Source organism: Candoia aspera, chromosome 2 (assembly GCF_035149785.1).
Source record: "Candoia aspera isolate rCanAsp1 chromosome 2, rCanAsp1.hap2, whole genome shotgun sequence".
Taxonomy (NCBI): domain Eukaryota; kingdom Metazoa; phylum Chordata; class Lepidosauria; order Squamata; family Boidae; genus Candoia; species Candoia aspera.
The window spans coordinates 18,317,193-18,330,134 of NC_086154.1; the positions used below are offsets into that span (position 1 = coordinate 18,317,193).

The window sequence follows — 12,942 nt, forward strand, 5'->3', positions numbered from 1 at the left end:
TAAATACCACCCTACGTAGTGCCCATCAGAAGAAGGCAAAAAAATCTCATCTTGGCCATTACACAAGAGCCAAAATGGACACAATTTGAAACTAAATTCCCTGAGATTTCTTTAATTCTGTAAGGTCTGGCAGCAGAAAGCTTTGCCCTCCCCCACCTTCACATCTTCCCCTCTACCAGAAATGGGGATTAGAGCAGGTTTAAGCAAGAGGTCTATTTAGATCTGACAAAGTTGACAAAGGTGAGGAGATAAGAATTCAGCCTTCCTTTTGATTGAGCTGCTTCCTTGAACAAAACTGAGGAAATTCTCCTCCCCCAAAGGATGTTTGAGATATTCTTTTTCTTTTTTGGGCGACCCTATTCTCATTAGTTACTGTATTACAGAAACCACTAAAAAACTAAGAAAATAATCAGTGGCACATATCTCCCTGTGGGAAAACCACAAACCTAGACTGATATTCATGCATTTGTTAGAGGCAATGAAAAACGCATGGAAGACGAAAGCAGGTCATTCTCCTCCTTTCCCCCCCAATCTTCTCCATCAAGTTCCAAGGGCATCTTGCCATAGTACTTGGTCCAACCGCCTTGCCTTTCACCAAAGAGGAGCATCTTTATGGCAGCTTCATCCAGATTCCTGGAGGAATGCAAGAAGGGGTGATACAAGCAATCTTCTGACCCAACTTGAGAAGAATTTTCTTGAGATGAAGGCACTGCAGATTAAAGGTGTTTGTTGGGGCCTCCTGTAATGCTTCATTTTGGGGGGAGGTAGCCAAGAGAGAGTGCTTAAACGTTATTCCCAATCTTGAGTGTAAAGAGAGAAGGTGCTGGAATGTTTCCCTGTTGTCGTATCTCTGCTTTGCTGGCCTGAGTATCACACCAGAAGAACAACATGGCTTCTCACCTTGAGACTCCTGACATTAGGATTCAGCTTCTAAATCATATCAGAACTTCCGATTCAGCTTCAGAAGATTCACGTGCCCAGAGGCTCGCTCGCAACTAGGGCAGGCATAAGCCTTCTTCTTGCCACTGAATTTCAAAGAGGTCGTAAGCTTATGGTTCAACCAGAAGCTTTTCCCACAACGCACGCAAGCATGGAGCCTTTCTCGGCTGTGGATTCTCTTATGCCTGTTGAGATTACCCAGCACGTTGCAGCGAAAGTCACATTCAGGGCATTTGAAAGGCTTCTCCCCCGTGTGGATTCGCATGTGGACATTAAGGGCTGGCAGAGCAAAGAAACCTTTCTCGCACTGGGTACATGGGAAAGGTCTGTTCCCAGTGTGGTTCTTCTCATGAATCAAAAGAGTGGTTCGACTCCGGAAGGATTTCTTGCACTGAGCGCACACGTGTTCAGTCTGTGTGGTTTCCAACCGCTGCTGATCAGCGACGGTTTTCGCCTTAGAAGGTGTGCGCTGGAGCTCCCTCGGTACGGCTCTTTGCAGTTTGACACAGCTTCTATCCTTCACGCTCTCCTGTACCCCTAGTGGCTTTAGTATCTCTTCCAGCTGCTGAGCCAAAGATGCTGCCCCCAAATTTTGGGCAGTGGCATTTGGGCACTCATTTAGTGTGCAGAATCGGTCGCAGTGCTGCTGGGTCTTGCTTTCAGGCACCTGTGGCCTAGACCAGGCCTCTGCTGGATCCCTGACGTTGGATGGCTTGCATTTTTCTTTCTCACAACTCTGGGAGGTAGAGTTGGCTCCAGCTGAGCCCCTTTCCTGTGCCACAAAGGCTGCATTCCCTCGCACAACGCTTTCAGGAACTTTCATTTGGGCTTCTCTGGAAAATGATTTCTGGCGGGGCAGTTCAAGGCAAAGAGCCTTTGGCTTTTGGTTCTTTGATGCACCTCGAAACAAACTGGAGGAAACACTCGCACAGGGGTTGCTTTGCGGACCAGCACAATATTTTCCTTTCCTGGAGGGTTTGGATTTCTTTCTGGGGACCATTTCTCCTTCTTCTTGTTGACAGAAGCAGCGTTTGGCCCTTTTCCCAGTGGCCTGCATCTCTCTCTTAGATGTTCTTCTGGAGGAAGCCCGTGGCCTCAGTTGCCAGCCAGCTTGTTTTTTCTCCTTAGGACTCTGGGAATTGACATTTTTGGAACAGTTCCTTGGCTGATGGATAGAGAATATGTCCTTCCTTCTTCGTTTCCCCTCTAACTGCACTGCCTGCCTGACTTCCCCATAGCCCAGCAAAGTGTTTTCTTTGAATTTTCTGGATAATTGTACTTGCATCATAATAGGCTTTTCTTTCTGCTCAGAACCCTCTGGAGCTCCTGCCTCTGATTTTTCCTCTAATACCATCAGCGGATCTCTTCTGACTTCCTGGGTATGTTGCAAAGCGGTAACTTCAGCTGTATGAGATGGTGTCTGCAGCAGTGCTTTCCTAAGAGGACCCCCCTGGCCCTTCTCCTCAGAAGCCGTGCCACTGGAGGAGAAGGCAGGGTCTACCTCCATGCCTGTGGACTGTTTACGGTATTCCTCATTCAGGTGAATGATCCTGTGTCTTTTCAGGTGCCACAGCTGAAAGAAACCCTTTCCACACCCAGCACATTTGAAGAGCCTTTGGCCAATGTGGCTGTTTTCATGGTTGGCCTCCATGACCACGGGCTGTTTGGGGAATTTTTCTTTCAGGTGGATTCTCTCGTGTCTCTTCAAATGCCACATCTGAATGAAGGCTTTTCCACACGCAGCACATTTAAATGGCTTTTGCCCAGAATGGATCCTTTGATGCCTTGTGAAGGAGTAGTTATCATCAAAGGCTTTCCCACATTTTTGGCAGAGGTAGGGCAGTTTTCTTCTGTGGGGAACCCTGTGCTTGAGGGACAAGGGGGCATCTTTTGTGATCATTTTGTTCTCAGAGCCTGAGCACAGAGAGAGTTTTCCCCCCACAGGAGTTTCTTGGTGGGAAGCCAGATGTTTCCCTTGGGAGACGTTTTCCCTACATTCCGGGTGGGGATGTGGCTGTTGCTTTTTCCTATGGATTTTCCCATGATTGACAAATGAGCTTTTTGTCCTCGTGCATTTTCCACAATACAGACACACATAATTCTCCTGGGTGGGGATTTTGGGGTGTTTGGCAAGGCATGAGGTGCGAGTAACAGCACTTGCATGGAGAAGACCTTCACAAGCCTCCTGTCCATGGTGGGTTCTTTCCGGTAAAGTGTGGTGGCTTTTCATCCTCAAACTCTTGTTGTGTTTAATGAGTTTTCCTGTTTGGTGACCCTCCTGGTGTCGGATAAGGTGGTGCTTTCGAATGAAACTTTCTGCACACTTGTGGCATCCATAGGGCCTCTCACCTGTATGGAGTTTCTCATGTTCAGCCAGTATGCTGCTTGTACTCAATGATTTCCCACAATATTGGCATAGGCAGGGCGTCCTCGGTGTCTGGTTTCTTGGGCACTGAGTGCGGGAGAAGCTGCGAGTGATGATTTTCCTGGAAACTGGGCATTTAGAAGAATTCCCTCTTGTAGGAAAGATCCCTGGATCAGCCAAGGCACTCTTCACAGCCAAGCTCTTAACTTTCTTTGGATGTCTGCTGGTGGCCTGCCGCACATGGGTCATCATGTGTGACCTCAAAGCAGGCTTGCGAAGGAAGCTTTTACCACACTGGGAACATTTATATGGCCTTGCTTCCCTGTGCATTCTCTCGTGGTCCACCAGCAAACTTTTGAATCTTAGACATTTCCCACAAAACTGACATTTATGGAGATTCACTTGGTCTTGCTGTTGTCTAGTGAGGCCAATGTTCAGTGGTCTAGTCCCCTTGGAGACAGGGGCTTTGCGGTCTTTCTTTTTCGCAGTTTCAGGCAAGCTTTCTATCTTTTCTTCTTTCTTAGCCTTCAGTCTGTTGTTTTTGGGCGTTGTGTGGCTGTTTTGATGTTTGACAAGGAGTTCCTTCCAAGCAAAGGTTTTCCTACGTTCAGGACACTCATGGGGCTGCTGGGTTGTGTGGCTCTTCTGATGTAAGAGGAGGTGCTCCTTGAACTTAAAACACTTCTTGCAGGCTGAGCATTCAAAGAGCTTCGCGTTTTGATGCTTCACAGTGCTGGAGTAAGATTTGCCAGCTTCTGCTGCGTGACCCCTCTGGTGACGATCAAGGAGTTTTTTGGAGCTAAACCTTTCTCTGCAGTAAGGGCATTTATAGGCCTTCATTTTAGAGTGTATCCTCTGATGATTGGCGAGGGATAATTTAGACTTGAAGATCTGTCCACAATCAGGGCATGAGACTTGATATTCACTTCCTGCAGTCGTGTTCTCGTTGGCTTTGCCTATTTCTGCCTTCGTCTTTCCTAACTGGCTTCGTGAAGGCTTCTTCAGCTGGGACCCGTTCTTATAGGCCTCTCTGGGCTTCAGACTCTGCAATCCACTCCCCTTAGAACTGTTAAATAAGTTTCGGCGAAGGATTGTCGGTCGATAACCTCCACGATGAGGCTTTTCTTCTTCACTTTCCTGCTCATCACCTATAGCCAAAAAAAAGAAGAATGTGGCAGCGCAAGTAGCGGAAAGTGGCACCGGTTGCCAGCTGGCTTCTAGGTGCAACTCAAGGTGTTGATGGTCTTATTTATTTATTAATTTATTTATTTACTGTCCTGCCTTTATTATTTTTATAAATAACTCAAGGTGATGAACATACCTAATACTCCTTCCCCCTCCTGTTTTCCCCACAACAGCAACCCTGTGAGGTGGGCTGGGCTGAGAGAGAGTGACTGGCCCAAGGTCACCCAGCCCGCTTTCAGGCCTAAGGCGGGACTAGAACCCACCGTCTCCAGGTTCCTAGCCCGTTGCCCTAACCACTAGACCAAACTGGCTCTTTAAAGCCCTTTGGGGCTTAGGGCCTGGTTATTTGTGGGACCCCCTCTCTCCAGTTGCCTCTTACCATCCCATAAGATCCAACAGGGTTGGCACAGGCTCACTTGAAATATCATATTATGGGACCCCAGAAGTGTGCCTTCTCTGTTGCCACTCCTGCCCTCTGGCACAGTATTTCCCCAAGGTCTACACAGCCCCAACCCTGTTGTCCTTCTGGAAGACCATAGAGACTTGGCTCTTCTAGAAGTCCAAGCCAAGCAATTGGTTATTAATAGAATAAGAGATATGGAATTTCAGTTAGAAGTTAATAGGGTACCTCTTCACAGTAGAAATTGGATAAAATGGGGTACATGGGAACCAGCACATTATCTGGAAGTCTTTCCTAAGACTACAATAGCACTTTTTAGAGCTAGATTTAATATCCTTCCATCAGCACTCCTGCAAGGCAGGTATAATAAAACCCCCTTAGCAGAGGGAATTTGTACATGTGGCACTAAGGAGGTTGAAAATATCTCTCATGTCTTATTACGCTGTAAATAAATATCCCTGCAATATTAGATCAATATACATTTACCCCCTAATAGAAAGATTTCCAGGGAGACCAGATAGTTTTTATGAGAGCCATCTTCTTCAGGACTTAAATCCGGCCGTCACACCTGCAGTAGCTAAATTTTGTGCTGCCGCAATGATAATAAGGCAAAACCGGTCAAAGAAGCAGGGATTTTTGCTTATTTTTCTATTTTTATTAATATTTTGTTGAGCTATCTTTTAATAAATTTTTGAGGATATACTGTATATTTTATAACATAGGATTAATATAATGGATCTATTAATGTTTAGGTAAATATGTCATTATCATAATAGGGATCTATAGATTATAATTGTTTTAATTTACAGTTGCCTATATATAATTGTACTCATTTGATGTAGTTCGATTTTATTTTTTATTTTTATTAATTTTATGTTGCTGGTCATTGACCGAATAAACATTAAATCAATCTTCCAGAAGTCCCTAGGCCATGGGCTTTTGTAGTATGCTATGACTATTTTAATTTTTTTTATTCCTTGGATGATTGTTCGCTATTTGATTCTTTTGTTTTCTGTTTTTAATTTGTCCTAGATGCCACCTTGAGTCATTCCACCATTAGGTAGCCATCCAGCAAAAGAGCGTTCTCATCATAATTTGTAATTACATTTTGGTTTAGATAAGCAAATCTTAACTATGGCCCTGTATATTGTCCAAACGCAAAACTTCATCTGTCACCACCAGTTCTCATTGGTTCACTGGGCAGATACGGGCCACTCAGAGCCACCACTGGCCTATGCAGTGCCTTTCTGCAACTCAGAAAAAAGGCTCCCATGGAATGAAGGAAGTGAGGAGTGCCACTGTGTCTGCTGTCCTGCTCAGCGAGCAAGCAAGCAATCTCCTTGGGGACAAGGCAGCCATGCCTGTTTGTTGAACTGTCCAAAGGTCCTCTCTCCCACCAATGTCTTGTTTTGCCCTCAAAGGGAAGTGCTGCTGACTTCCTGCACTTTGCTGGCACCTCCTCAGATGTGACACCTTTGTTCAGGGCATAACCCTGAAGAACCCCATGCAGTAGCCCACAGAACACCTTCCCTGTTACAGCTTACTGGAGGTAACTGGAAACATAACGCACATTAGGACAGTGTTCCTCAATTGTGGCAACTTGAAGATGTGTGGGCTCCAACTCCCAGAATTCCCTAACTAACATGCTGGCTGGGGAATCCTGGGAGTTGAAGTCCGCGCATCTTGAAGTTGCCAAGATTGAGAAACACAGCATTATGAACTCCTAGCTGTCCCCCATTCTCCATGCAGTGATCTGGTCATGATTGACCCACCATTCTCCCCACCCAATATTTCCTAAAAGAAAAGCAAATATGCAGCAGCCAAGCCACTGAAAAGACGACTGTTATTTTGGACTTGGCAGCTGGAAGGATAATTAACTTGATGGTCCATAGGATGATTGACAGGTTCATCCCCTAACCCTGGTTAATAAGATAGTGTTATATGTGAAGCCAGCTACTATAGCTAAGATTTAATCCAGTGGTGGGTGATCTGTGAACCTGGAACTCCTTAGGATTGCACTTTAAGTTGCATCACCAAAATGTAATTTTTCTCTCTTTTTAGGCTGACACTTTCAGCCACAACTACACTGGTGATATAACAGTACCATTAACACTCCACTTGACCCTTTCCCTGGCAAACGGAGCTGTTCACCCTTCCCATACGCCGTAGTTCCCAAACCACAATAGCTGGTTTAATGCATCCCACTAAGCCAAAAAAGTAAACCAAACCTCATTATGACTTAGCAGAGTGTGTGAACCCAGACAATGAGCTGGGTCCAATAAACCCCACTGCTAGAACTGGGTTAAGAGAGCCGGTTGGGTGTAGTGGTGAAGGCACCAGGCCAGAAACCAGTAGATGGTGAGTTCTAGTCCCACCATAGGCACAAACCCAGCTGGGTGACCTTGGGCCAGCCCCTCTCTCTCAGCCCTGGAAGGAGGTAAGGGCAAACCACTTCTGAAAAACCTTGCCAAGAAAACTGCAGGGACTTGTCCAGGCAGTGTCTGAGAATCGGACATGATTAAACAGAGGAGGGAGGAGGAGGAGGAGGAGAAGAGAAGAAGTAGTAGTTTATACAACGCTGTGCAGACTGAAGTTCTCTCCCCACTTATTTAGGTGATGCAGTGAAGCTGAACAGGAGATTCAGGACCATGAAAAGAGCATTTCTTCAGACAGTGCAGAGCAGGGCCGCAACCGGGGGGCGGGGGGCAAGTGGGGCATGTGCCCCGGGAGCCATGCTAGGGGGCAGCACCAAAATGGGCGTGGCATCCATGTTTGCCCCAGGTGACACAGACCCTAGTTGCAGCCCTGGTGCAGAGTCAAACTATCTACAAGACGTAGCAATCAACTTGGACAAATGTTTGTATTAATATGCAAACTGACGAAAGACATAAATTGCTATTAATCGTGTTGTCACATGCACCAGGCTAGAAACTGGGAGACCGAGAGTTCTAGTCCCGCCTTAGGCATGAAACCAGCTGGGTGACCTTTAGCCAGTCACTTTCTCTCAGCCCTAGGAAGGAGGCAAGGGCAAACTACTTCTGAAAAACCGTGCCAAGAAAACTGCAGGGACTTGTCCAGGCAGTCTGAGAATCAGACACGACTGAACGGGTTAAAAAAAATAAAAACTGGGCTCCCTTCCACTCACTTTAAATGGCAAGATTTTCACAATATCTTAGATACTTTCCCTGAACCCTCTTAAACCAAACACCTTCAGCAACGGTTCTAACCTGAGTTTGCAGAATCTGAACTGGGGTACATCACAGGACTCCGGTATCGATCCCACCAGGCCCCTCCAACTGGTAACTGCTTCAGGGTCGGCTTAACTGGGCCTTCATCGGCACTTTCATCGGAGCTCTGGAGCTCTGGGACCCAGGCTTCCTCCCCACGATCCAGGCGGGAGAGCAGCTCGGAGGGGTGACGACGAAGTTGGCCTGCAGAGCATCAGAAAAGCGGGTAGGTTGGCTGAGAGCTGGCGCAACACAGCAGCAGAGACCAGGCTGTGATTCATGGACCCAATGAATGGCCTTTGGCAAGAAACTTAACCTCTGACCCTCCATCCCAAGTATGGATAATGTAAAGGAGAGGGGAGGGAGCTTTAATACACTAAACAAAAGTATTGTGACAATAACAAAAAGATGCTTAACTCTGTTCTCTAGAGGTAGCTCACCTGCACACATATACGCTCTCCCTGCTGTAACAGTAATGTGGAGTCTTGATCATGTACCAAGCCTTACAGCTGCCACAGAATACCCAAAACAGGAGCATTCATTTCTAAAATAGTTCTCTAGTCTACATATCCTACATGAATTCCAACTGAACAAGGCCCCTAAGTCTGCGTTAGGGGCCACCATCATGTGAAAAGTTATTTCACTTATCTTAAACATGTGTCAGGAGAGGACCCATCAGAAGGAAAATTGATGCTAAATGAAAGAAATTCCAGGTTCAGTTCCTCTAGAATTAGAGATGGTGTTCAATACACTAGAGAGGACTCAGATCTGTAAGGGCTTCAGAGGGAATAAGAAAAATTGAGGAGGATTTTTATTTCATGCTTGCAAAGACAAGCTGTTGTTGACTTTATCCAGATAGGATGGACAACATGTATGTGCTTTCCCATATGGTACTGCATGGGTTAAGACATATGGAAAGCTGTCATATCCTAAATGACCATCAGCCTGGCTAGCTCACACTATTTGCTCTACCAAGTATCAGCAGTTCTCAAGGATTTCAGGATTGAGAGTAAAAAAAATTATCTGGAGATGCCAGAGATTGAATTTGGGACTTTCTGAGTATGAAGCAGGTGTTCTACAACTAGGCTAGCTTTTAAAAATGACAACCATTTGAAGTTTTCCATTGGAAAGTGAAGGAGAACCCCACTGGTGCTACTGTTTAACTGATTTCAACAACATCTATTTATCGTTCTGCAGACCTTACCTAGGGAGGCCACGGTCCCATAATTCCCCTGCGTGCCGTTCCTGTATAAGGTTTTCTGACGGCGACCTGCATGTGTGTACTGCACATCACTTGAACACACAGTCACCTCCATAAAGGCTTCCGGAACCTTGAACCAAAACAGGAAAATCTGTTCTTCTTTAGGAAGCTTCAAATTCCAGTCACCAGATGGCTGATGCAGCGGTCACACATCTAACTAAGCAGTGGGATTTTTTTTTTTCAGATCATGGTTTGTTGAATAAGCTTCATCTCAAACCATAAACCATGGATTACAAAGAATTACAAAGGATAATAAGAGCCAGTTTGGTCTAGTGGTTAAGGCAACGAGCTAGAAACCAGGAGATTGAGAGTTCTAGTCCCCCCTCAAGAATGAAAAGCCTGCTGGGTGACCTTGGGCCAGTCACTCTCTCTCAGCCCAACCCACCTCACAGGGTTGTTGTTGTGGGGAAAACAGGAGGGGGAAGGGGTATTAGGCATGTTTCCCGCCTTGAGTTATTTATAAAAATAATAAAGGCAGGACAGAAAATAAATAAATAAAGACTGGGATCACATGCCATCATAAGCCTTTCCTAAAGCTTTGAAGACCTGTTTTCCCCTCCAAGTCAGGAGGATGTGTGAATCCATGCAGGATGATGGTTTTGGTTGTTGGATTTCTCTGTAGTTCAACTGGCAGAGAGGAATATATTGATCTGGGTCTCACCCTCTTGATAAGCAGCATGAAATTTCTAATCACTTTTGGCTGCCACGCAAGTATTAAACACGAGGCCGACACATTAGAAAAATGAGCAACATGAAATATACACCCATACCATTTCAACTGTTTTGATTTGTATCCTGCCACAAGGTATTAGTTTTATGCTCATCAGTAAATTACAAAATCAACATTAATTTGTAGAATGAAATAAGCATGTACTGTATGTATTTATGGAATTAAAGGCAATGGCCAATTGAAAAAGCATCATATGACTTGAGGAAGGCTAAGCAAACTTCTGGAGACGGAACCAGTTTGTGAATTTGAGATGATGTGGTAGGGCATGCCCAGAATGGCTGCTGAGACAGATTTCTCTTCTCACAAGATGGATATGGACCCCCATCACCCAGAACAGTGTTTCTCAACCTTGCCCACTTTAAGATGTGTGGACTTCAACTCCCAAAATTCCCCAGCCAGAATTCTAGGAGTTGAAGTCCACACATCTTAAAGTGGGCAAGGTTGAGAAACACTGACCCAGAAGGTCTGAATTATCTTCACTACCCCAGAATTCTCTTTACTATTCCTGTGGGGCATTTTGCGAATACTGCTGCAAATAAACATGAGCTGAAAAGTTGGGGCATTGCTATATGACAATTTCCTCCTTATTTATTGCATGCGTGTGTTTTAAAGTCAGGTAGGTGCTAAGCTTAGCAAGCAGAGGTGTCCGTGGCTGCTTAACTGCCCATCTCTACTGTAAATACATTAGGGATGCATTCCTAGCTGTTTTTACTTGTGAGTAAACCTCACTGTAAACCAGTCCATCCTCCAGGAAATAAAGCCAGACTGCTCACTTGAGGGAATGATATTAAAGGCCAAACTGAAATACTTTGGCCACGCAATGAGAAGACAGGACACCCTGGAGAAGATGCTGATGCTAGGGAGACTGGAGGGCAAAAGGAAGAGGGGCCGACCAAGGGCAAGGTGGATGGATGATATTCTAGAGATGATGGACTCGTCTCTGGGGGAGCTGGGGGTGTTGACGACCGACAGGAAGCTCTGGCGTGGGCTGGTCCATGAAGTCACGAAGAGTCGGAAGCGACTGAACGAATAAACAACAAACAAACCTCACTGAACACAGTGGACTCAGAAAAGTTTTTGTTCTCCTTTGGAGAGAATGGAGAGAATGCCGCCTTGCATAGACTGAACTTGGCAATCTTTTAAGATAAAAAAGGGCCTTTGTGGGAATGGTGTAAATGACTTTCAGAGCAATAGCAATCCCAACATGTCCTGGGGCTTAAAGGAAATCATCCAAGATGCACAGCTTGCTGATGATCCTCCCCTTTTTTAATGCACAGACTCTTAAATACTGCAGGCTAAGTAGCGCATAATAGGCACAAATCTAAAAGGGAGATTTCCCACTTATCTCTGAATACTAAAAGTTACACTTTATTGGATTCTGACCCAATATAAAGCAACATAATCTAATAAGGGTGTGTAAATGTGGTAACTTTCTAGTCTGGATTGTAGTTTACCTCCAGATTCTTCTCTAAGGTTTAAACAAGAAATTATGCTTTTATTCTATGTAACAAATTGCATTCATTCTATTCTAATTGCAATTCATTCTACGTAACTAACTGTAACTATGCACTAATTATGACTTGTTTCATAACATGACGCTACAATAAAAGTAAATATATTGTATCTTTTAAAAATGCTTTTAAAGTGTCCTAGGCAGCTGCAAAGTACTTTGCATATTGGATGTATTTGTGTAAATCTTTGGAAATATGACCTCCCTATGGATTTGTTGTTGTTTATTCGTTCAGTCGCTTCCGACTCTTCGTGACTTCATGGACCAGCCCATGCCAGAGCCTCCTGTCGGTCGTCAACACTCCCAGCTCCCCCAGGGACGAGTCCGTCACCTCTAGAATATCATCCATCCACCTTGCCCTTGGTGGGCCCCTCTTCCTTTTGCCTTCCACTCTCCCTAGCATCAGCATCTTCTCCAGGGTGTCCTGTCTTCTCATTAGGTGGCCAAAGTATTTCAGTTTTGCCTGTAATATCGTTCCCTCAAGTGAGCAGTCTGGCTTGATTTCCTGGAGGATGGACTGGTTTGATCTTCTTGCAGTCCAAGGCACTCTCAGAATTTTCCTCCAACACCCTATGGATTACCACAAAAAAAAAAAAATGAAATGAAAAATTACACTTGCAAAGCAGCAAAATGGATGTTTCTCCCAGTGTTCCAGGGAGAACATCTTTCCTTGAAGAATCCCTGCACTTACATCAATGCACACATGCAAGATTTCCACCCAATACTTCTCAACTCTTTTGAAATCACACGCACTCTAAATCACAGAATAAAAATCAGGAGTCCAGGAGCATTACTGCAGGGTGGAAAAAGATCTCAAAGGTCATCTAGCCCAACCCCTACCAACACAGGAAATAGACTGTATCATCACTTTTTAACACTTGTGAATACTGTCTAAGGCCATTCTGTGCCAGTATGTCTGTAGGAGTTGGACCATTAGAATTTAACTAGAGAGATTTGTGTTCAGCAACCTATTGCAAATTGGCTTTTGATTATGGGAGGTGTAGTCCAATGCATTTGGATAGTATCAGGTTGCAAGAAATTAGCATAGGTTTTTTTTCAGATTTGTGGTGCAGTTTATTCCAAACAAGCCATATTCCACTTTAACATCTGAATAGGGTTTTTATATCAAGTGACAAATATCTGCTATGACACCTTGGGAGATGGAACAACTAACTTCCCTCTTTAAATTTCTCCTCAGCCATATGATAGGTAAGCAGATAAGTCTGCCTTGAGCAGGGGGTTGGACTCCAAGGTCTCTTCCAACATTATGATTCTATGATCTACATTATTTTTTGAGTGATCATGACCAGCCCCTGCCTCAGTTC

At 44.9% G+C, this 12,942-nt stretch overlaps 1 protein-coding gene across 1 annotated transcript; it reads right to left on the bottom strand.

The window, feature by feature from the left end:
* Nucleotides 1-940: 940 nt before the first annotated feature.
* LOC134492377 (zinc finger protein 585A-like) lies at nt 941-8,566 on the bottom strand. The gene is made up of 3 exons (XM_063296548.1): nt 8,557-8,566; nt 8,117-8,320; nt 941-4,452 (listed from the first exon to the last, which is right to left on the bottom strand). The coding sequence occupies exons 1-3, from the start codon at nt 8,564-8,566 to the stop codon at nt 941-943; spliced, it is 3,726 nt and encodes a 1,241-aa protein (XP_063152618.1).
* Between the last annotated feature and the right edge of the window lie 4,376 nt (nt 8,567-12,942).